This window comes from Marmota monax, unplaced genomic scaffold (assembly GCF_021218885.2).
Source record: "Marmota monax isolate L192 unplaced genomic scaffold, Marmota_monax_Labrador192_F-V1.1 WCK01_AAM20220418_F8-fsc00061, whole genome shotgun sequence".
Lineage (NCBI taxonomy): Eukaryota > Metazoa > Chordata > Mammalia > Rodentia > Sciuridae > Marmota > Marmota monax.
The window spans coordinates 19,702,459-19,727,689 of NW_026695230.1; the positions used below are offsets into that span (position 1 = coordinate 19,702,459).

At 42.1% G+C, this 25,231-nt stretch overlaps 1 protein-coding gene across 1 annotated transcript in view; it reads right to left on the bottom strand.

The window, feature by feature from the left end:
* Positions 1–25,231, bottom strand: part of Dnhd1 (dynein heavy chain domain 1) — a 106,845-nt gene that overhangs the window by 42,003 nt on the left and 39,611 nt on the right. Inside the window, exons 12-24 of the mRNA XM_046437957.2 lie at positions 19,149–19,306; positions 18,530–18,655; positions 18,163–18,439; positions 11,520–11,647; positions 11,221–11,419; positions 10,706–10,797; positions 9,995–10,202; positions 9,351–9,476; positions 8,927–9,024; positions 5,932–8,818; positions 5,547–5,724; positions 5,202–5,394; positions 4,352–4,640 (exon numbers count right to left, since the gene is read on the bottom strand). Of these exons, the coding sequence (XP_046293913.1) occupies positions 4,352–4,640; positions 5,202–5,394; positions 5,547–5,724; positions 5,932–8,818; positions 8,927–9,024; positions 9,351–9,476; positions 9,995–10,202; positions 10,706–10,797; positions 11,221–11,419; positions 11,520–11,647; positions 18,163–18,439; positions 18,530–18,655; positions 19,149–19,306 (4,959 nt within the window). The remainder of the gene's footprint in view (positions 1–4,351; positions 4,641–5,201; positions 5,395–5,546; positions 5,725–5,931; positions 8,819–8,926; positions 9,025–9,350; positions 9,477–9,994; positions 10,203–10,705; positions 10,798–11,220; positions 11,420–11,519; positions 11,648–18,162; positions 18,440–18,529; positions 18,656–19,148; positions 19,307–25,231) is intronic.

Sequence of the window (25,231 nt, forward strand, 5' to 3'; positions counted from 1 at the left end):
GTATTGATTTTATAGCCTGCAACTTTGCTGAATTCATTTATTAGTTTTAGGTATAGAATCATGTTGTTGACAAATAGTGATAATTTGAGTTCTTCTTTTCCTATCTGTATCCCTTTAATTTCTTTGTTTCCTGCATTTGCTTATGTAGCTCTCTATCAAAATGATTTTTTGCTACCTGTATTTGTCCTCTTATATCATCCTTTAATTTGCAGAACATTTTAATCATGTACATCCTGAACTCCTTCTCTGACATTTGTTCTCCTGTGCTGGCCATGGATTCTAATAATGTAGTATCTTGGTTTGTTTGGGGCACTTTCTTCCTTTGTTTTTTCATGTTGTTTATGTATGTCTTCCCTTCTAGCTCTGCAGTTCTGAGGTGTTACAGTTTTCACCCTATAGATTTATAGGGTCCTTACAGGGTTCCAATACCTCTCCTTTAAGGGGAGGTCAATATTAACAGATCACAATACAAACAATATACAGCCTTAAACCAAATAGTTGCTAATAAGACGTTTATGATTTTGTCACAATATACAAAAATGATGAGTTCACTTATTATCTATAATATATACAGTAGTTTTGCAAAAGGGTCTACAGTTTCTGATGGTGGACAAAGAGAGAACCTGGGGTGGAGTGTAGGATCAAATGTTAAGGAGGTAGGAGGTGAGGATATAGAGTTATCAGATCTTAGGTAGCATGTAAGAGGAATCAAAAGAAATTATCTAGTAGCAGAAGAAATAAGAAAAAGTGAATTTGGGAGAGAAGTAATTAAAAATACAATAGAGAGAGCACAAAAAAAACAAACAACTATAGAAATTAAGAAAAAAAGTGAAAATAGGAAATAAAAGAATATACAATGCAACTATGATATACTATTCAGACATTCCAGTAGCCTAATCCATGAAAAGTACTTGGTTTCACAAATGTTGGGGATATGAGGATGGGAGAAGAGAGAGAGAGAGCGAGAGAGAGAAAAGAAAAAAAAAACTCGAAAAATTAAAGGCTTTTTTCTGTCAGAGTTCAGTATCTTTCCTGCTTCCCTTCTCATCCCATAGGTGGAGTTGTCTGTCATTTGCTGGTATCTCCACCCTCAGGGTGGTGAAGGTTTTTATGGTGGAAGAGTTGGTTTTAGTGGCGGAATTCCTTGATATTGGATATAGCACTTGCTATCTCTATTGACAGATTGTACCCCAAGAATCTCCTTTGGAGCCCGCGCATATGATGTGAGTGCCTGGTCTTATCTCCTTGTATTGCCTGTAGACCTCACAATTCCTGGTCCCTACTTTAGCCTCTAAACTGTATCTCACTCACCACTCCCTTTCTACTTCCCAATCAGGAGCCTTTCTCTTTGGAGGTCTTGTGGGCTGTGCTCTGGGGCCTGTGCACCTGTCACAGAGAGCTGTTTTGTATCAGGCAGATCAGAACCAGTCTTTTCGAGATATGGACCAGCCATGTAGCTGCAAACACTGTGCCAGGTTAGTAGCTGCGGGGGAGAGGGGAGAGTTGAGAGACTATAGGTATCTTGATATTGTTTCTAGGCCCCAGCTTGTGTCCCAAGCTGGGGGTTGCCCCAAGTAAAGATAGTGCTGGTGGTAGCAAGGATAATCAAAGTCTTCGACAAAGGTGTCCCAAGATGGAGGCGGCTACTTTCGGAGATAGGGTGTCAGGTCAGGCCAGGCAGTGGCGTTAGGCAGCATGTTCAAAGATGCAGCTCTGTGGCATGCAGGGTTATGGCTGGCAGCTGTCTCCATACCCTGTCCGGTGTCCCCAGTTGCAGGCGACTGTGGCAGTAGTTGAAGTATCCCAAGATGGATGCAACCAGGGGAGCCCCATGCTGGTAGATGGGGGTCCACAAGGAACGATGGCCGGGGGTCCTGTGCATGAGCAACTGTTGGGGATCCTCTAATAACGTGCAGAGAAACAGTATTCCCACTGTTTGAATCCCATGTCATGGAGCAACAAGGAACGCAGCCTCACTCTAGCCCACCATCTTGGATCCCCCACACATTTTCTTTATTGATTCATCTGTTGAAGGACACCTAAGTTGGTTCCATAGTTTAGCTATTGTGAGTTAAGCTGCTATCAACATAAATGTGGTTGCATCACTGAAAAATGCTGATTTGAAAGCCTTTGGTTATATACCAAGGAGTAGTATAGCTGGGTCACATGGTGGTTTCATTCCAAGTTTTCTGAGGAATCTCCATACTGCATTCCAGGATGATTGCACCAATTTGCAATGTATGAGTATACCTTTCCCCCACATCCTCATCAACACTTATTGTTGCTTGTATTCTTGATAATTGCTATTCTTACTGGAGTGAGATGAAATCTTAATTTTTGTTTGCATTTCTCTAATTGCTAGAGATGATGAACATTCTTTTCATGTATGTTGATCAACTGTGATTTCTACTATGAAGAAGAAGCCCATTTATTGATTGGGTTATTTGGTTTTTTGGTAATTAGTTTTTTAAGTTCTTTATTTATGTTGCAGATTAGTGCTTGAAGTGATCTTCCACCTCCTGAATTTTCTCTCTGATTCCACTTCTTACATCATTCTTAACCTCACAGATCAATTTAACTATGTACATTCTAAACTCCTTCTCTGACATTTCTTCTACTAAGGTGTGACTGCATTCTATTATTGTAGCATCTTGGTTTCATTTGGGGGGATTTGTTCCCTTTTCATATTGTTTGTGTGGCTACTTATCTATAAGTATGGGTCTGAGGCAGTACAGTTTCTACCCTGTAGACTTATATTGTCCCTGAATGTTTCCAGTACCTTGCCATTAAGGGGGAGAGAAAAAAAAATAACAGCAACCAATGCAAACAATATACAGCCTTAAACCAAGTAGCTCCTCCTAAGACATCTACAATTTTGTTGCAATAAACAGAAATAATATGATCAATTATTGACTACAATAAAAACAGTAAGTTTGCAAAAAGGTTTACAATCTCAAATGCTGGACATATAGAGAACAGAAATGTTGTAGGATGTGATGTTTATGAGGGAGGAGGAGAGAAAATAGAAGTAAAAAATTACAGGAAGTGTGAAGAGAGAATAGTAGAGGTTGACTGTTAACAGAAGAAAAGAGAGAAAGAGAATTGAGGGGCATGAATAAGTAAGAGAAAAATATATACATAGTATATAGCTTTAAAAATTAAAAACAGAAAAAAGTAAAAATAAAAGAATACAAAACTGAAATATACTAATCCTAGTTCTCAATAAATTGATGCATGAAAAAAATTGGTTTTAAAAACGGTAGAAATGTAAGAGAAAACAGAAAAAGAAAAGAAAAAAAGGATCCCAATGAAAAATTGAACAATTGTTTCTGTTGGAGTTCAAAAGATTCTAGTTTCCTTTCTCTGAGGTTAGGTAGGGTTATCTGGAGTATGATGCTTGCTCCACCCTTGGGGGGTGGTTTGCGAGGATTAGAGGGTTAATCCTGGAGGTCGAACTCCTTGAGGCAGGGTTTAGGTTTAGGTATGCTCCAATCTCTTCACTGAATGACAATTGCTCTAGAGATTTTAAATCAGTGCACAGCCCAGCAATTGCTGGTCCACACTAGATACTTCTAATATCTGTTTGAGCAGTGGCAAGCGACAAGGCAGATGCCCAGACACCAGATGCAGATCTCCTTTGGATTCTGCTCATGTGGTATAAGATTCTTCATCTTGAAAGTAATCAATAAATTCCATATCACCAGGTTTTTACAAACTCTAAATGAGATATAAAGCTTGTAAATTTTAGTACATAGTAAATTGTACCTTTTACTACTATTTAAGCACTAATATATCCCATGAAGGACTTCAGTGTTTGACTGGAAACCCATCCAATGCCTTGATCCACTGACTTCCCTGACTTCAAAAACCTCTTATACTTATCCCTGTGATCATATTTAGAACATGTCATCATCTGGAGCTATAACACTTTAGAACTTTTAAAATTGAATATCCCAAACCTACATCATAATTTCTCTCCTTTCCTTTATCTCTTCTATAAACTCTTATTGTGCATTTACTTCACGTCAGATATATCAAAATGAATTAGACAAATTTCCAATCTCATGAAGCTCAGGGAACATATGTAGAATGATAAGATATTAATAATGAAACACTGAGGGCTGAGGTTGTGGCTCAGCAGTAGAGCACTTGCCTAGCCTGTGCAAGGGTGCTGGGTTTGATCCTCAGCACTACACAAAAATAAATAGAGTGTCTATCTATTAAAAAAAGAAAAAAGATGAAACACTGAAGTTTGAACTACAGACACATATTTGAGAGCCAATTAATATTGCTAAGAATTTTATAGTCTCATGAGATGACAGTAGTTCCTTCCCTCCTCCCAGCTCCTCACCAGAAGTGGCCAGGTGCAGATCCTCCAGCAGGAAGAGGAGAGAGCTTTTATTATCAGGTTGACGCCCGGGCCATGGACTAGCTTGTGCTTGTCCCTGGATCCCTCTGCTCAGCAGGAGGCGAAGGTGAGCAGAACTGAAGGCAGGGTGGATGTTACTAGATATGTAAGAGTGATTTGGCTCCACAAGCGCCTCCAGAAAGGCTGACTTTCCTGTTGCTGCCTCTCCAGCAAGGAGCACTGGTTGTCCCCTTGACAAAAGCAGGTCCACCACATATAAGAGCCTTTCAGTCTGCAGGACAGAAACAAGGCTTACTGAGGCAAGGTATAGGGCAGTTATCATTGAAAATACAGTTCTATGGGGGCTTATCTTAAAGCTGTACTTGGAGAACATTACAAGTGTTCTCTTATGAACTGAAAATCAAAGAATGGGAGCTGGGCACAACTGTGCATGCCTGTAATTCAGTAATTTGGGAGGCTAAGATAAGAGGATTGCAAGTTTGAGTTCTTCCTCAGCAAATTAGTGACATCACCAGAAAACTTAGCAAGATCTTATCTCAAAATAAAAACATAAAAATAAAAAGGCCTGGGAATATAGATCCATGATAAAGCACTCCCTAGTACTCCTGAGTTCAACCCAGGGGGGTGGGGGGGCTGGGAGGGGAGAGGATGAGGAGGGGGGGAGGAGGAGAGAGGAGGGGGAGGGGAGGGGGGGAGAAGGAGGAGGAGGAGGAGAAAGAAAAACCAAAAGAAAGAAAAGAAGCAAGAGGGCCTCAGATGGGCCTTCAACATGGACTGCTCCTAATGTAGCCACAAGTCCCAACCCTAGCTGCTGACCCACTGTGCTTTATACCTGGGTAGATGGGTAGAAGGTGCCCAGAGTTCCCTTGACACGACTGCTCAGGTACTGGCCATTGAAGGGGACCAGTGTCCCATCTTCGGTGTTTACATGTAGATCAAACACTGAGGCTGATTGTGGTGGTTCAGGGTAGTTGGAGATGCAACTAATAGAACTCCTCATGAAGGTATCAAAGAGGGGCCAAAGTCTGCTCAGATGGACACACAGGCAAAAGTGTCAGTTCCATCTGTGACACATACAATATACCATATACCCACAGTGATGTCATATGAGTTTTAACTGTCATGGGTGAGTCCATCTCAGCCTTCTTCATCCCCCATCCACTACCCCTATATGTACCTGGAATGGAGGTGGGCTCCAAAGCCCCAAATCAGGGCAAAAAGGAAGCTACTGACAACCAGCAAGTGCTCCCGGTGCTTATTTGTCATATCATCACTGTCAGCCTGGGACTGGTTCAGAGAGCCACTTTTTGAAGACCTTAAGTGTTGGGCCACAGGATCACTAGAGCTGAGGTCTTCTGCAATGGTCACCACAGGCAAAACAGGAGTCCAAGTAGGCAAAACGTAGGAGTCAGGGAAGGGGGTGGGCAGTAGAAGTTGACCATATTACTTCTCACTGTTAGTCTCCTGCCCAGCTCCACCCAGACCCCATATTTCTGGCTCCAGCTATAGCCCAGCTATCCTAAAGAACCCGTCCCTCTCACATCAGCCTTCCATCTTCCCACCTGAATGTGCCTTCTTTTCCTCATCTAGGCGCAGGTGGGGGTCAAGCAGACCACGCAAGATACGTGCCAGGCTGGTGACTTCTGCCACACCTGGGCAAACAGCCTGCTGCCCATGTACCTGCAATAGAGAACTGGCATGCTTGCGGGTAAGAAATCTGAATGTTGCAGGCACTAGAACTTCAGCCAGGTGGTTGAGCTCAGTGATTGTCTGGGACTGCAAGCGATATTCATGGGGCAGGGCTGTCATCAAGATGCTAAGCATACACTGCCAAGTCTGCTCCCCACCACACCAGACTAGAGCACAATGGCCCACCACTGTTGGGGACATGCCTTTTGCATCTGCTATCTCCATCAAGAGAAACGTACCTGGGGGTCGTGCTATCTGTTGACCGTTGGGGAGGCTAAGCTGGGAAGAGTCACTCAGGAGGCAAGTAACGGAGTCCAGCCAAGCAGCACTAGAGGCCCCATCACATACTATCCAGTGCTGCATCCCCATCAATTCCTCTCCCTGCTTCTTTGGGCCCATGCTATTACAACGAGGTTGGGCACGAAGCAGCCTGGGAAAGACACCATGGTGCCAGCAGGGGCCCTCTAGGTTTCCTAGAAACTCCTGGGAACTTAGAACACTGGGGTAGAGGTGAGTAATTTCTACAGGTTGGCAGCCTTGAGTTGAGGTATTCTCCATAGCTGCCAGCCGATTCTGGATCTTAAATAAGCTGTTCCAACAAGCAGTTTTTCCACTGCCTGCAGGGCCCAGGAGGAGAATGCCTGAGGCCCGGCTCAGGGCCTGACTCAGCTGCTCCAGAGACCCCAAAATGTCAGAGCCTGGATACAGTCCTACCTGCCGCAGTTCCTCCACCACCAATGGCTTCATCAGCCTGTGGACCATAGGCTCTGCTAACACTTGGCTAGCACTAGGGAAAATGCCACTGAGCAGCTCTTGGAGGTTGTGTAAGTGGGGCCCATCAAGGATGCTGAACAGTGGTGAGTGTAGCAGGGCACGCAGTAGGGCAGCTTCTTCCATGGCTACTTGGCTGCTGGAATGCTGGAAGTTAACTTCCTCCTTATTGGTCTCATTTAGTGTCTGTATTGTATCTTCTAGTATCTGTTTGAGCAGTGGCAAGCGGCAGGGCAGATGCCCAGACACCAGCTCACGCTCTAAGGAGAAGAATTTGGATAGGCGAGTAGCCATGAGTGAGGCATTACGCACACCTGCACCCAGCAGGGTCAGCTCTGCTACTCGCTGTAGGTCAGGCAGTGCTAGTGCCACAGGCCTCAGTAGCAGGTGCAGGTTGGCAGGTACAACAGGGCTCAGGGCACGCAGTGTCAGGAGACAGCCGTAGCCGAAGCATACAGACACATGATGTTTCTCAAAGAAGCCAGTGCCAAGAAGCTGAGGCTTAGTGGGATCTATGGTGCTGGTGCTTTGGGAAGCCTCCTGGTACAGTGGGGCACAGAGGTATTGCAGTTCAGCCAGGCGCTGGCCCAGGGCAGACAGCAAGCCAGGAGGCAAGTGGTGAACTGCCTCCAATAGCAGCCAGGCACCACCCTGCAGGGCACCATTCAAGTAGTTGCTCAGGCATCGGACTTCTGTCTGAGGCAAGCAGGGCATCATTACCAGCTGGCGGCCAAGAGCCTGTGCCAGGCTATTCACCAACCCTGTCTTACCCACACCATCAGGGCCCAGTAGAGTCCCACAAGCCACCTCCTCCAGGGCCAATAATAGAACCAGCACTGGCCTCTCAGGCAGCAGGCTGGGTAGTGGCCTCAGTCTGGGACCAAAGTACTCATAATTGTATAGGAAGGACCGGCCCAGCACATCTATCCAGCATGCAGCTGGTGTCAGAGAGGATTCCTTAGATATAGTAGTCATAAGACTCTGCAGGGGACTTTTGGGGATCAAATGAGGTGAACCCAGGTGATACTTGATTTGGCGGGCCCAATGAAAGTCTGTCAGATCACTGACGTGATGCTTCTCTAGCAGTTGTGCTATATCCCGGTGAGTTACTGCCATAACCAGTAGAGCACTAAACAGGCTGGCTTGGCGGACAGAGGGCAGAGGCTGTCCACCCTTGGAGCTCCTCTGGGCTCGTATAAATTGCACCAGTACCTCTAGCTTGCCTATATGCCTGGAAGTCATGGCTAGGGTCCCCCACTCAAGCACAGCCTCCTCCATCTCAGCTCGCCACACCACTTCTTCTGCTATCAGTATACATTGCCATGGGAAGGCCTGGATTAAATCTAGCCAGTGTTGGACATTTAGTTGCAGGGCCAACTGGTTTTGCTGAGGCAGCTTGTTAAAGGCCTCACCTTTAACAAGAGTAAGGCGGGCAGCCACACAATCCTGCAGTTTGTGCACTAGTATCAAACGCAGACACTTCTCCAAAGAGGCCAGCCACTTGGGGAGATCTGGATGCAGAAGAAGGGGCTGCTGCAGCTTCACTTCCTCCCCACCTTCCCCTAGAACAGCCAGTGTCTCTACCTGAGTTTGTCTGTTTGGACTTGACTCCTGGTCATCCATGTTTTTCTCATTATTTTGGGGGATGGACTGGAAGTTCACAGCACGCACATGAGAAAAGCAGCGTTTGACCCACAACTGGGCTTCACATGACTCTAGAGGGGCAGCTAGCAAGGCCACAAGTTCACTATCACTAAGGAAGAAAAGGCGGGGGAATTGGGCACATACACCATAGAGCACACTCTCTAGAGCCATGATGATGCTCTCCAGCTCCACTGATCCTGCTTGCAGCATTTGTTGTAGATGCTGGCCTTGGAAATAAGGGCTCCTTTTGGCACTGGGCATTATAAGTGACAGAACCATGGGGTCAGCTATAGAGATGCGCATCAGGGTCCGATACTGATCATCCATGACCTTGAAACGAACATTCTGTGGTGAAGGAGAGGGTAAAAAATGAGTGTAAATGTGAAATGGCAACTCCCCACTCCACCACTATTCAGGAGCCTTTGCCCACTCTGCCTTGACTCCACTCCCTACCAGATCAGCACTGGGAAATTGGATCTTCATTTCATGTAGAACTTTGTTTATAAAAATCCACTTCTGCTGGAACATCACCCACACCTCTAGCAGGGCACCTATGGAAGCAGCCAGAGGGATACTGGAGAGAGACACTAGAGTACTAGCTTCTGCAAGTAGGTCCAGCCTGCTCCTGGCCTCATGGGTACCCCCATAAGCCCAACCAAAATACTCTACTCATCAGGACCCAGGGACCTTGTTAGGGAAAATAAAACATTCATTGTAAATAAAGACCTGGTCACCCCATGTGAAGAAATATCTCTGAAGGAGATTCTCAATCTGTCCTTCAGATATTCTCCATTCAGCCTCCACCTCTTACCCCCATCCCTCTTGGCCATCCCACCTCAGGTTCCATCCATCAGCCCAGCTAAAGGCCTGCACTCACTCAGACTATTCATGATGGTCACCCACTCCAAAGCTACTTTGTGTAAGTCTCCTGACTTTTGGATGGCCAGTATCTTAAACAACGTCTGAAGACTTCCATGTATAGAATCTTGTAAGCTACTGTAGTCTGTGGAGGAAAAGCTGAGGTGGCATTATTCCATGGGACAGGGCTACTCTCTGTAAACCTCAGAGTCTCTTGTGTTTGGCACAGAGGAGGCTGGTAAGTTTAATGAGAGTATGAGTGAAAGAAAGAAGGAGTGAATGAGGATGAATTATAGGGTGCAATCTAGAGGACAAAGCATTGAAAGACAAAATAATCACGAGGAATGGTTATTTTTTACTACATCCAGAAAAGAAAGTACCATCTCTGAAGGAGCCAGGCCTTGGCTAGGGGGAAGGTGTGTGTGTGTGTGTGTGTGTGTGTGTGTGTGTGTGTGTGTAGGCAGGGGACAGATATCCCATGGAGATTAAGAGTATGAGAGCTACATGGAAGACAAATTGTCAGAACAGACTGATCCCTCAGGCTACCCAGTAATGATTGGGCCCTAGCTAAAGAAACTAGATATGGCAGGGCTTGGTAGATGTAATAGATGAAAATGGTCCCAGGCAGAAGGCATTCATGAGGTCACAAGAGCTGAGTCTCACCTGAAAGAATGAAGGTGCCACTGTCCTTGCCCACTATTTCCCACTGGGGGCTGCGGAGGGCCTGCCTCTTAGAGTGCTCTGAGGCTGGGGGCTCATAGGGTACATGCAGGATAAAGTTGAGCAGGCGTAAATGGCACGTTTCCCAGTACTTCTGCAGCTGTTTCAGGCTCTCTTGTGCATGAATTCGTTCATTCTCACACTGCCAGACCTGGAACACCTGGGTCTCAGATGCCAGGACTGGCAGATGGCTGAGGAGAAAGCTTTAAAGCAAGGACTTAGGGACTGAGTCTGAGACAAACTCAAGGGACAGGGTTCAGGAAGTAAAAGTCTCATAGATGGAGGAACAGTGAGACCATCAGGCTTCAAAGATAGCCCAGATAGGTTAAAACCTACCTTTGTGCAAGGATCTCACTGAGCAGATAATACTTTGATCAGCTTGTTTTCTTTTGGGACAGGGTAAATGTTAGGGGACATCTGCTGTTCTGTGTGCCTACCACTTAGAGGTTGCTACCCATTTCCTTCTCCTAGGGAGAACATTCAGTCATATAGTGTCTAGATTCACCCATCAGATCATCTGAAGACTTAAGGACTTGTTCTTACATGCCAACATCTACTGCCCCTGAGTCTCAAGGAACTACTAGCCCTTGATTGACTCTATTACAGGTACTGGGCTTGGACCACCTCTTTTAACTCTCTCCTGTGGACCCCCACCTGGTTGATTCGATCTGCAAACTCCAGCAGCGGACAAGCGAGCAGCTGGCGCAGTGTTAGGAGTTCCACATTGTGAATGTTCAGCCCTAAAGCTAGAGGTAGAAGAGACAAGTCAGAAGAACACCCAGCATGTGACAGAATCCCACCCATGTTTTAGAGTTTAATTCTACCGTAAGTCCAGATGCAAGACCCAGAGCCCAGCCCAGACTGCGGATCTTAGTGCACAAAAGCTCAGAACCCAAGGTGCAAAGCACAGTACAGAGCTCAGAACCAAGACCCCAAGCAAAGCCCAGCCACTATCATCCCCTCCAAGTCAGCAAAGGGTAGCCTACAGAAAGGAGATGAGAATTTTCTTATCTGTTGGAGAAAGAATATTATGGTATTTGGGGGGAAAGCGGGGAGCAATCTAGGGAGGAAAGATGTTTTCAGCAAAAACAACGAAGAATTAAGTTGTTGCATTGCTCTATACTCTGCATCCCCACTTTCTTCTCCCCTCTGACTCTAACCAAACATACCTCTCAGGAGGGATTGGTAGTTAGGGTTCTGCAGCTGCAAACTGCCCAGTTTGGTAAGCAAGGGCAGATAGCTACGGAACTCTTCCAGCATGCGCATGCAGCGTTGCAGCACTGGACTGTGCAGTCCCAGGGTGGTGCTAATCCGTGCTGCCTCTGTCAGCCAGCTATTTGTCTTTTCCCGGGCCATAGACAGGTTGAACTAAAGGAAAAAGGGCTCACTCTCAGCTTGAAACCCTCCTCTAACCCCACCCTTGCAATCCTTATTCCCAGGCAAAACTTCTAAGGAGGTGTATTAGCACCTTGTCAAAAGCCATGCACTTCCATTCACTGATGTTTTCAGAGATCACTCGGTACAGATGCCATATGCGTTGCTGCAGTATGATAGGACGAGTCCCACAGATTGGCAGAGGCACTGGACTGTCATCTCCTGTGGAATAGGGCTGGCTAAGACCTGAGCTAGTTGGGGAATAGTCAGTCAAGAGCTCATAATATCAGAAAAAAAGTGGTGTGTGTGTGTGTGTGTGTGAGAGAGAGAGAGAGAGTGTGTGTGTGTGTGTGTGTGTGTATGTGTGTGTGAGAGAGAGAGAGAGAGAGAGAGAGAGAGAGAGATTATAGTTCATTCTTCCTGGAACACTATTCCCTCAGAGAATAACACAGCTCATGCTCATGCCAGCTCCAAGTCCTTGCTCATATAGCACCTTCATGATGAGGACTATGTAACTGTCCCATAAAAACTGCTATCTTCCCTTCCTAGCATTCTCAACAGTTTTTTTCTTCCCTGGATCACTTATCACTTTCTAATACACTACATAATTTAGTTTTATCTTATGTTTATTATTTGTTGTCTTTTTCTTCCGACTAAAATGGGGATTTGTCATTTGTTCCTTAATGTACTTCAAGCCTATACACAGCAGGCATATAACGAATATCTGCTGAGTGAATGAATAAGTGAATGAATAGCCTAAGGCAAGTCCAGGGAGATAACTATGAAAGAAAATCTGGCCTGCATAGGGATAAATAGTGAAGCTCCTTATTGTGTTTGCCATTGGCAATTATTTCCTCCATTCATCTCACAAGCTACTGAATTAGCACATTTCTCTCTCTCTTTTTTCTGTGAACATTTTCATATTATCTATTCAGTAATTTCCATTGCATTTTAAAATGTCTTATCTGGAAAGGATTTCAAAAATTTCAGTTTTACAAGGAAAAATACTCAAGTGAATAATTTTGGGTAGACTTATTAAAATTTAACCATTTACTTTATTATTTGTGTTCACATGCTCTCTATGTATATGGGCATGATAACACAAATACAATTTTTTTTTTCTGAACTATTTAAGGAGAAGTTACATAAATCTTGGCTATCCCTTTATCCCAAAATGTATGCCCAAAGTGTGTACTTTCTAAGAATAAGAATACTATCTTATATAATCATAAGATGATTATCAAATTAATTTTTTTTACTGGGGATTAAGCTCAAGGGCACTCTAATACTGGGCTACATCCCTAGCCTTTTTAATTTTATTTATTTATTTATTTTTGAAACAGGGTCTCACTAAGTTGCTTAGGGCCTTACTAAGTTATTGAGTTAAATTAATTTTAATTAATTAATATATCACAACTACAATATTTTTATATTCCTCATTCCGATTTTGTCAATTAATAATATTCTCTATAGCACTGATTCCCCTCAGGTATAATATATAATTTAGGGTCAAATATTGCTCTTATTTGTCATGTCTTTTAAGTTTTAAATCTGGAACATTTCCATAGTTTTTGTCTTTTGTAACAAACATTTTTGAAATACCATATAGTCCTCATTCTTCCTTTTTTTGTTACTAGAAAGTTCTTCAAACTGTATTTTTATGATTTTTTTTCATGATGTTATTCAATTCTCAGCTGCACCACAGCATAGGTGATGTGTGTCCTCCTTCCTGTATGATATCAGGAGACATATGCCTGCTTTTCACTGGTGATCTTAATTTTGATTAAATTGCTGAATTTCTCCACTAATTAATTACTGTTTCTTTTGCTTCCTCAGTCCTTCAGGCTTGACTCTAAAATGGTTTTAATTCTGCTCCTCATCAAACTTGCCCCAGATTTGTCATCCATTGATGATCCTTACTTGATCCAATATTTATTATGATGGTCTATGAAATCAAGCATTGGGATGTTTTTGTGCCTTTGTTTCACATAGCTGAGGAAGGATGTTTTAATTTAATTGCCAGGAGTTTATAGTGTGTATAAAGAAAGGATGTTCTCTTTCCTTACCAAGAGTTTGACAGTCAAGAGGACCTTGGGGTAGTTATCCCCATCTCTTTCTGGTCCATTGTATAATAAATACGTAGCTAATCAGCGCAGGAACCGACAAAAGAAATAATGGTCTTTGTTTTTGAGACTTATAGAAACCGAAAACACCTCATGGCTAAGTAATCAGGATAAGATATGTATCATCCAGCCCTCTTGAAGCTGGAAGGTGCTCACCAGTCTGGGCACACCCACCAACCACCAATATAAGCCATACTCAGTCAGTCTCCTAGCAAGAATGACTCTGTAATAGTAGTCCTCTTTCTTCTTGTTGAGCTGGCTTTTCTAATAGTAACTTTCCCTGCCTCAACAAATTAAGCCCCTCTCCCCTATTACTGAGAATTGAACCCACGGTGCTCTACCACTGACCTATATCCCCAACCCTCCTTATTTTTCAATTTTGAGATAAGGTCTTGCTAAGTTTCCCAGGCTGGCTTTGAACTTGAAATTCTCCTACCTCAACCTCCTGACACTAGTATTACAGGTGAGTACTGATGTACCCAGCTAACCCTTTGTCTTTTGCTTTGATTAACCAGATCTTTACTCCAGTAACAGTTACAGAATGTTACCACTCCAGCCCTCTCTTCACATTTGCCAGTTAGCTCTTGGTATTCTACTGTAAGCACGAATCTATACTTATTTATCTTTATTTACTTATTTAATATTACTATGTATAATAAATTACTGGAGTTTTTTGATAATTTAGAATTTGTTACTATATTACTTAGTTGCTCAGTTTGTCTCAGATTTGGCCTGTTGACATCCCTCCCATATCCTTGTGACAAGCTACCATCACTTTGTTAATCTAACACTTCCTTACTTTCTGGTATAAAAGATACTCCAGACTCATCTTGTACCTTCCCTACCACAGTTCTCAGAATCATCCATTACTCTGAGTAGCCCTGGTTCCTTTCAGTGGGAAACAGTATTAGAAATAGATCTGAGCACAACGTGGCTCTTGCTAGTGGAGTATCTTTGCTTTTGTCATCTTCAGCAAATATAGCTAGGATACATAAGCATGTATACACACACATAAACACCCACTTGCATTCATGAACATGTATACATAAGCATGCATACATACAGAATAAGTGGGTACTTTAAAATACAATGAAAAAGATAAACTAGATACATAGAAGATAGAAGTTTATAATACAAGCTCATAACTTTTATCTAGAACTCAGAGGAAAGGAATAAAAGAATGTGTGAGAATGAAGAAAATAAATGAAAGAGATCTAGTAAAGTCAACATACAGTAAAAAATTCTATAAAGAGACCATAGCACATATAATTATAAAGGAATTGATAAATTGATACAAAAGAAAAATCAGACTGATACCAGATATATCTGATCCAATGCTAAATGTTGGAAGTCAATGATTCAGTATCAAAGTTTGAAAACAAATCTGTGATTTCAAAAGTCAATATTTAACTAAGTTGTGACATTTTAATGTCATTCTCAGCATATAAGGAGCACAACAATTTTAATGTCTACAACTCCCTTCTTTGAAAAAATACTCAGAGAAATATTCTAAGCCATCTGAGGAAGGAATTAAAAGATGTGGTATTTAAAATAAATGGTAGTAAGTAAACAAAACCAGTAAACCTCATATGTCAAAATAGTTGTTCACATGGTTATAAAATAAAGCAAATTCTAAAAGTAATGACTAAAATAGAAGAACCATGATTTAAAGTTTGTGGGTAGTTATTAAACCACCTGGATCTAAAATCCTAGGTCATTTTAACTGGGAGTTTGGTGAGGATATAGGGATGGAGGAAAGAAGTAAAAGCAATGCTGTTGGGTTTTTTGGGCCTAAAACCACAAGGCCTGAATTCTCTACTGTGATTTTTCACAAATTATCCCAGCCCCTTTCAGAAAAGGTCAAGGTTTGTGGTCCACATCAGGTAAGAGTATATGCTAAGGGCCTCTCACTATACTGCTAAAGAAGCTTGAGAGTGGTTCTAGAGTGTTCTCTATCTTATCTGACCAAACAGCCCTGAGATTGGGGATGCTCACAGGAAGATATGGTAGTAGTTGGTAGTTGGCCAAGGAGCAACTCACAAATAATGTGTCTTTCCAAGAGATAAATCTGAAAAAAGAAACTCCAGCCCATAATGTTTTTGTTTTTGTTTTGTTTTGTTTTACAGATGGGAACTAGCCTACCTGCTCGACTGTATAGAAGGGCTAAATCAACACATCTGTCCTATTTGGTGGGCTGGTGAGGCCCTCAGCAGCCTTCCCTCTAGACCATATTGGCTACTGTAACATCAAGACGTCGTTCTTTAGAAGACACAGAGACATTCCCACATAAATGTGGTTATCGCATGCTAGACAAAGGCACCAAAAACATACATTGGAGAAAAGATAGCCTCTTCAACAAATGTTGCTGTGAAAACTGGAAATCCATATGTAGTAGAATGAAACTGAACTCCTATCTCTTACCGTGCACAAAAATCAAATCAAAGTGAATCAAGGACCTAGGAATTAAACCAGAGACCCTACATCTAATAGAAGAAAAAGTAGGCCCAAATGTTTATCACCTCAGCTCAGGAACCGACTTCCTCAATAATACGCCAGAAGCACAAAAAGTAAAATCAAGAATCAATAAGTGAGATGGTATCAAACTAAGATCTTCTTCACAGCAAAGGAAACTGTGGGAGGCCAAACCAGCATGTGACTGGGTCTGACTCTGCTGAAAGGTGTGGCAGCTGGATAGCCCAGGTCTTCTAGGGTTCCAGCGACTGTGTCTCATGCATGGATGTGCCTTCCTACAGCCCCATGGGTGGAGCTATGCTCACCTATTCCTTTGTAATATTACCCCTTGCCCTGTTTGGGATAGAATGTTCCATGGAAACCCCCTTTCTGTGTTCCCTTCTCTTACTCTGCCCTTGGGTGTGGCCTTCCTAGATGTCAGTCAACTGCTGACAGCAGACATCATGAAGCTAGACTTAGCCCCCTGAAACCTGACTCCTTGCCTCATTTGAATAGCTTCTCCTGAATAAAAGGGGTCAGCACGTGTGGGCTCTCTCTCTCTCCCTTTCTGCAGACCCTTAAGGTCAGAGAAGCTGTCACAACACCCCCAAAGAAAAAGGTATTTCTGTCTCTTGTGTGGTTATTTCACGGGCCCAGTTATTTCAGTTTACCTGGAGTGACCCCTGAGTGTTTTAGGTGCAAGAAACCCGGGGAATGATGTCCCTGGGTGGGCTAAAAGGTCTGAGTGTTTAGTCGCCAGGAAAGCGGCAGGAAATAATCAAGAATATGAAGAGAGATCCTACAGAATTGGAGAAAATCTTTAACACCTGCACTTAAAAGAGAGCATTAATCTCCAAGATATATAAATAACTCAAAAAAACTTAACACTGAAAAAACAAATAAACTGATAAATAAATAGGCAAAGGAACAGACACTTCACAGAAGAAGAAATATGATTGGTCAACAAATACATGAAAAAATATTTAATTATCTGTAGCAATTGGAGAAATGCAAATTAAAACTGCACTGAGATTCCATCTCACTCTAGTCAGAATGGCGATTGTCAAGAATACACGCAACAATAAATGTTGGCAAGGATGTGAAGGAAAAGATATACATTGCTGGTGGGACTGAAAATTGGTGAAACCACTCTGAAAAGCAGCTGGAGATTTCTCAGAAAACTTGGAATGGAATGACCATTTGATCTGGTTATCCCACTCCTTGGTCTATGCCCAAAAGACCTAAAATCAGCATACTGTAGTGATGCAACCATATCAATGTTGATAGCAGCTCAATTCACAATAGGTAACCTATGAAACCAACCTAGGTGCCCTTCAGCAGATGAATTGATAAAGAAAATGTGGTACATATACACAATGGAATATTATTCAGTCTTAAAGAAGATTGAAATTATGGCATTTGCCAGGAAATGAAGGGAACTGGAGAATATCATGCTAAATGAAACAAGCCAGTCCCCCAAAAAACAAAGGCCAAATGTTCTATGATATGTGGAAGCTAACCCACAAAAAGGGAGGGTAGAGAGGGAAGAATAGAAGTTCACTGGATTAGACAAAGGGGAATGAAGGGAAGGGAAAGGTATGGAAATAGGAAAGACAGTAGAATGAATTGGACTTTACTTTCCTTTGCTCATTTATGAATTCACAAAGCGTAACTCCACATCATGTACAACCACAAAAGTAGGACTCTAATTGGAATGGGTTGTACTCCATGTATGTATAATATGTCAAAATACACTCTACTGTCATATATATCTAAAAAAAATATATAAAAAGACATTATTCCTTTGGGGGGGGGCTGCTCCTTCATATAGAACTACATTGAACAAAACTACACAAAGGCTTAGTTCTACAGTGATGGCACAAAATTCTCCTGCACAGTATTTAGCTCCGTCACATTCTAATGAAACATTCAACTGTTTGCCTTCCCTACCAGACTGAGCCCTCTATATTCCCACCTAAGTACAATACCTAAAATACCCAATATATGAAGGTTTTGTTCATTTATAAAAGAGACCAATGAAGGTATATGATTCCTAAGACTTGCTTAGAATCACACAGGACATATGACTGAGTCCCAACTTATCTCAGTTAGAGACTGATCATGGGACAATGGGGCGGGGGGGGGGGGGCCGGTCCTCAGTACCAGTGAAGGTCACATAGGCATGGTGTAGTTCATTGAGGCGGATGACTGTGTCCTGGTACTGATGCTCCAAAGCAATAAGCTGGTTCTCAATGCTCCTTTGCTCTTGTTCAGGGTCCATGAAGGGACCAGACAGGGCTTTCTGCAGCAGACCTTCTAACTCTGCCAATGCTGCTGCCATCAGCTGCTGTAGCTTGGGCACAATGGCATGTTGCTTGCTGAGCAGGATCTCTGAGGCCTGGCTTCTCTCAAACTGAAATGCCTCCCACATATCCAGAAGCTGTGGAACAAGCAGAGGGAAGTTGCATAGACGTGGTTGTGGAGGATGGGGACCAGGTGGGATGGTTGACTCCCTGAAATGCCCTCTTACCGAGATGTCCAATTTCTCATTCTCAGCACTATAGAAGCTAAAATGGTTGCGGATGAGTTCCAGGAGTGACTGGATATATTCCATTCTCTCCTCCAGCTGGATGTACTGTTCATTGGCTTCATTCAACTGCAGGGATTACAGTATGAGACCAGTACCCCCACAACCCTGTGAAACTCTTTAGGCCCATCCTCAAACAGCATTCCTGCCTTCTGGAGTAGAGGCTTTAGGACAAGCTGCTGCCTTTCAACAAATGGAATCAGGGACAATATGGGATCAGATCCCCCTCTGACCCAGGACTCTCTGAGGCAGTTTCTTACCCACCAGATCATAACCCTAATGACAGGGCAACATTGTCCTATCTGACTAGCTGTCACAGAGAGCAGAACAATATCTCTGAAAGCAAGATCCTATCTTTTTCCTTACACTAGTATCTCCTCCCGACACCAGGAAACTATGTGCCATGTGAACAGGGCAAGAATTAGCAAAGACAGATCATTTATGTGAATACATAAGAACATCAAGCCCTTTAGGAAGTTCAGCAGAGACCTGAAGAGTTTCCTGAGCTTCTGGGAAGGATGGGCCTTGGATAAGCTGGGACAGACAGATGGGAAGAACCTACCTTCTGGCAGCACCGGGCAATGGCATGAATGTCTGAGTTGATGATTTGGAACACTTGCACGAAATCTGCGAGCTCTGTCATTAGTTTCTGACTTCGGATCCGGCTTTCATTCTGAACCTGTGCAAGAATATCCTTCCTCGTGCTGCCCAGCTTGGATTCTGGAGACAGGAGAGTCTGGTGTTAGGGGATGCATGAAAAAGAAACATATTGGGAGTGTCATGGGTCCCGAGTGGGAGTGGGCTGAAGGGGAGGCCAAACCATGAACTCATTTCCTCACTCACTGAATGCTTACTGCACTTCATGCTCAGTGTCTAGCCAGCTGCTATTCAGTGGCTAGACACTGAGCAAGGAGTGCAGTGTTCCACATTGGTAGACGAAAGTGAATGGGCAAGACAAAAAATTTGTTCATAATATAATAGCAGAGACAGATATATAAATGAATGATCACAAGTGGGTACTCAGAAGGAGATAAATCATCTGTGAGTGTCCAGGTTGTTTTACCAACCTGGCATAGTAAAAGAGAGGGGGCCTGAACGAACTTGGTAAGACCTCCTCAGAGAGGAGAACATTGGAGATGGATGTGTTGTGTAGTGTTGGTGCTCTGAGTAGATGAAACAGTATTTTCAAGGTCATGGAGATGACATGTTCATGAATAGCAGGGGCCCTATCAATACTCTTTTGGAGTCTGACTGCTCTAGAAGAGAAAGTATTAAAAAGAATGTGTAATCTGCCTTTTGCTTTTAAGGATTAAAGGAAAAAAGGACATGGGGTCAGAAAATAATCTTGGAAGCTGCCCTTAGTAATACAAACAACTTCACTGTCTCAGAAGGCAGGAATAATACCCCATATGATACTTCATCAAAATCTAAAGTATCACTAATTGTCAAAAAAAAAAAAAAAACCCAACACATTATTTTATATATAACTAAAAAAGAAAAAAGATGCAATCTAAACTCTGACATGCCATCAGTCATAAGACACTTAAGTTCAGAGATGCTGAAATATGCACAGAACAGCAAAATAAAATATAGAAACACAATATATCACCAAATTCAGTATAGGGTACTCATTATATACCAGACAACATTTCAAGTACTGCATTAACCCATTTTATCCTCACATATTCCCTTTGAGATAAATATCGTTACTGTCCTTATTTTTCAAATAAGCAAATTGAGACTCAGAGAGGTTAAGAAATTTGATCAACATTATACAGGGAGTAGATGAAGGCTGTACTCCTAGTTGTTCTGTGGCTCAAGATTCAAGCAAGAGGAGTACTGCTTCTCAGAGAAGTGGATGAAGGATGGATTTCACTAAAATTAAATATTGAACATTCAAAGTGTCTTAGGGGCTCAGAAGTTTGGGTACAACAAACAAAAAGGAAAGAATTAAAGTTGAGCCTTCTGTAGCACCAGCACAGTGCAGCAGCAATAGAGGCTCTATCTAATTCATCACGAAGGAAGGAGAACACAGAGAAACAGATTTGCTATGGGAAAACCTGGGATCAAAAAAAAAAAAAAAAAGCAGCTGGAGCTTAGCAGATCCAGAGGTTACACCATGCACTGGTGCTTGAAAATCACTGTTTCTCAACTGGTCAAGGAGAGCTGAGGCAGGAGCCATCTTGAGGCAGCCTTGCTGGTAGCTGCTGCTGCAGGAGCCAGCTGAGAGATTAGAGCAATCACTGCAATTACTGCCTTGTAGTGGCCTAGCAAAATGTACGTGAAATAGGCACAAAAAATGACTGTATCCAGGGGGAGTCAAGTTAGAAAACCAAAGAGAAGCCCAACTCACTTCTCCTTTGAGTCTGGTAATTCATGTGACTAGTTGAAGTGAGTCAAAAATCTAAACAGGTGAGTGTGAATAGATTCAGGGATTAACTCCTGGAAGGTTGTGTTTGTGGGCAGCACTGGGAGTAGAGGATTAGTTCCCCTGCCCCATGAATGGAATTCTTGAGAGGCTCTGAGATTCAGACTGCCATCAGAGATCAGCCACCGTCAAGCCCTCAGGGTGTGTTGAAACAGAAACCACCCAACAAAGCCCCTGAGGCCTGTTTAGACCTAAGCCACACCTGATGGAACTTCCCTCACAGAACTGTGTGGAAGCCTGGGAGTGCACAGACCTGGTCTATATGGACAAAACTCCACTGACAGTACTTCCTAATCCATCCCATCTCAATACCAGTGAGAAGGGAAGCAAACAGCTTCAGTCTTAGGTCACTCCAACTGGCAGCTCAGAGAACAAAGCAAAAACAGGAAGGGGTTAACAACCCCTACTCCTGTTCTCTTTCTTTCAGTACACAGCTCAAGAAGAAATGGAAAGAAAGACAGCTGGGTACAGTCAGTGACCATCCATATTCAAACATTTTGACTACCTCAGTGGAGACATTTCCTTCATTTTTCATTAAAAATCTTGGTTAGTGGCAATATATACAAACACCTTTTTTCCTCATTTTTAGCATTTTTTAATGTAGTCATTTTTCCTTGCCTTGTATTTTGAGGGTTAGGGTTTTTGGTTTGTACATTTTTGCTTTGTTTTATATGGTTTTCATTTGTTCGTTTCTCTTGGCTTTCTCTCTTATCTTTTGCTAATAGCCAGATTCTATTGTTCTCTTTTCCACGCTCCCTTTACTACTTCTAATTTTCCCCTCCTTCCTTATAAATATCACCTGCTACATCTCTTCTGCATTCTCTCTATTCACATTTTCAGATTGTACATTCTTTTCTACCTTCCTAGCACTTTTTCTTTTTCCCTAATTAACTGTATTTTTACCATTTTTCGGAACTAATTGGCTTCTATAACTCCTGCTTCCACTATTAATACTGATGCAATCATTATTGCTATGGATGACATAATTGACACCTGCTGTTTGCTTTAATGCTAGATCTAGTTCATGATTATTGTTTTCATTGTTGACAATTACTGACCCCACCATTCCTGGGTTTTGTGGTAATTAATGTTGTAGATGTCATAGTAGAGAGAGGGTATTTATTTTAATGCTGTATACTATTTGTATTAGTTTTTAATATCGTTTGTTTTGCCCTACTCTGTGAGGTGCTAGGAAACTATAGGGATACTACAGGTTTACAGATAGAAACTCTATTGCTAAACTAAATTAACCAAAAGACAGCACACCTGGCTTCATGCACAAATTAATCTCCAGCTACATTTTAATACAAAGAATAGAAGTGATAAAAACCCAAACTACATGCCTGTAATCCAAGCGGCTCAGGAGGCAGAGGCAGAAGAATAAGGAATTCAAAGCCAACCTCAGCAATTTAGCAAGGTGCTAAGCAACTCAGTGAGACCCTGTCTCTAATAAAACACAAAACAGGGCTGTGGATGTGGCTCAGTAGTTGAGTTCCCCTGAGTTCAATCCCTGGTACCCCCCCCCAAAAAAAAAAACAAACTAATGATTAGACTATGTAATTCCTACCCCATTCAAGTTGGTGTGACTATTAATATACTGGACAACCTACTGTCAAATGTAATTCATGGTTTTTAATTATTGGTACTGTGGTCAAATGCTGACCCCACTATTATTCCTATACATGCAGCAATTAGTGTTACAGATGTCAAAGTAGACACCAGATATTTATCTTAAAGGTGAACATCTGTTGCTGATATTAGTACCACTCCTGAGTCCCCCTCTAAGCGGGCCTGGAAAGAGATTGTGACACTTCAAGATCACAGAGTAGAGATCCTGCAGCTGAGAAATAACTACATCTCAAACAAGCAACAGTGAATCTCACCCTACACACAATTTAACCTGACCAGAGCATTGACATTCTCCAACTCAAAGAATGGAGGAGACAAAAGCTTCAAACCAAAACAAGGACCAAAGGAAGAACAATTAGGAAACTCAGGTCTGACCCTTTGACATCTCCTCATATATCAAAAACAAAGACCTCCAAGACAAAAAGATAATTACAAACAAAAGGACAAATATAAAAAAGAGGAAAGGAAATCCATCTCAATTGATCACAAGTACAAGAACTCTGAAAACATAAGGAAATAGCAAACAAATCTCCCCCCAAAATTCACAATTCCCCAATGAAGGATCCCACTGATAGTGATGTGATAAAATCCCAGAGAAAGATTATTAAAACACTGATTATTAAAATGTTCAATAAGGGCTGGGGCTATAGCTCAGTGGCAGAGCGCTTGCCTTGCATTAGGTTCCACCCTCAGCACCACATCAAACTAAACAAATAAAATAAAGGAATGATGTACATCTACAACTACAAAAATTTTTTTTTTTAATTTCAATAAACTAAAGGAAGAACTAAGGAAAGAAAAAAGATAGCAAAATACAGGAGATGAAAGACCACTTCAATAAAGAAATAGAAATAGTAAAAAGAAAACAATCAGAACTCATAAAAATGATACAATAAACCAAATTAAAAATTTACTTAAAATTATCACTAACAAATTAGATCATGTAGAAAATAGAACTTCAGCCCTTGAGACAGAACTTCAGGCCCTAAAGACAGACACATGAATTTGAGTACACAAAATAATAAAGGGAAAAAAATAATAGAACATAATCAGAAGATAAAAGAAATATGGGACAACATCAAGACACAAAACCTGAGAATCACTGGGATAGAATACAACATGGAAATACAAGCTAAAGGAATAAAGAAAATTTTCAAGGAGATAGTTATAGAAAATTTATCCCATATCATAAATGAGAGGTGCGCACGCAAGCACACACACACACACACACACACACACACACATCCAGGAAGCTTGCAAGACTCCAAATAGACCTATTCAAACAAGAAGTTATAGAAGACATATCATAATCAAAATGCCTAACATGGAAAATTAGGAAAGAATATTAAAGACCACAAGAAGAAAAGGTCACATTTAGAGGCAAACCAATATGGCTCACTTCTAATACCTCAAATCAGATCCTAAAAATCAAGGATGGCCTGGAATGAGATATTCCAAGTTATAAAAGGAAACAAGGTTAATACATCAGCCAAGGTTAGTACACCAGCAAATTTGAGGGGGAAATAAAGCTTTCCATGATAAGACTCAAAGTATTCATGAGCACCAAGCTAACACTACAAAGAATACTCAGAGATAAAATGCACACAGAGGAACTCAAAAACAAATCCCAAAGATCCCAAATGTGGGAATGAAATTAATAATCTTTTAAAGGAGAATTAGGACAGTATTAAATACAGCAAAAAAAGAAAATGGCAGGAAAACACAAACACATATCCATACTAACACTGAATGTTAAGGGTCTTAACCCCCCAGTTAAAAGACATAAATTAGCAGAATGGATCAAAAAACAGGATCAAACTATATGTTGTTTGTGGGGAACCAGTCTGAATGATTCACATTCTCCTTCCCATAGAGGAGAGGCTTTGACTGTCACTACATCTCATAGTGAACTGGACATTGCCCTGGTCTTGGAAGTTTGAGGATGCATCTTCAGACATAGGCGTGTCGCCCCAAGGATTGAGCTACACTCACCTGTTCCTTTGTGATATTAACCCCTTTGCCCTGTTTGGGATAGAATGTTCCATGGAAACACTTTGGTGTCCCCTTCTCTCCCTCTGCCTTTGGGTGTGGCCTTCTTAGATGTCAGTCAACCTGTTGACAGCAGACATCATGAAGCTAGACTCAACCACCTGAAACCTGACCCCTTGCCTCATTTGAATGGCTTCTCCTCAATAAAAGAGTTCAGCATTCGCTTGCTCTCTATCTGGGGACCCTTAAGGTCAGAGGAGCCTTCACAGGACCCCAAAGAAAAAGGTATCTCTGTCTCTGTGTGGTTATTTCGAGCAGCCCAGTTCACCTGGAGTGACCCTGAATGTTTTAGTCATGAGGAACATGACAGTTGTTTACAGGAGACTCATAAGGAAAGACACCACAGGCTGAAGGTAAAAGGTTGGGAAAAAAAATATTCTGTGCATACAGATTCCCAGAATAATAAGGGGGGAGCTATTTTCTCATCTGATAAAGCAGATATCAAGCATGCATCCAATTACCCCCACCCAAAAAAAGAAACCCTCCATGTCATTAAATCTAACATAGAACTCAACACAATAATACTATATTATTATCAC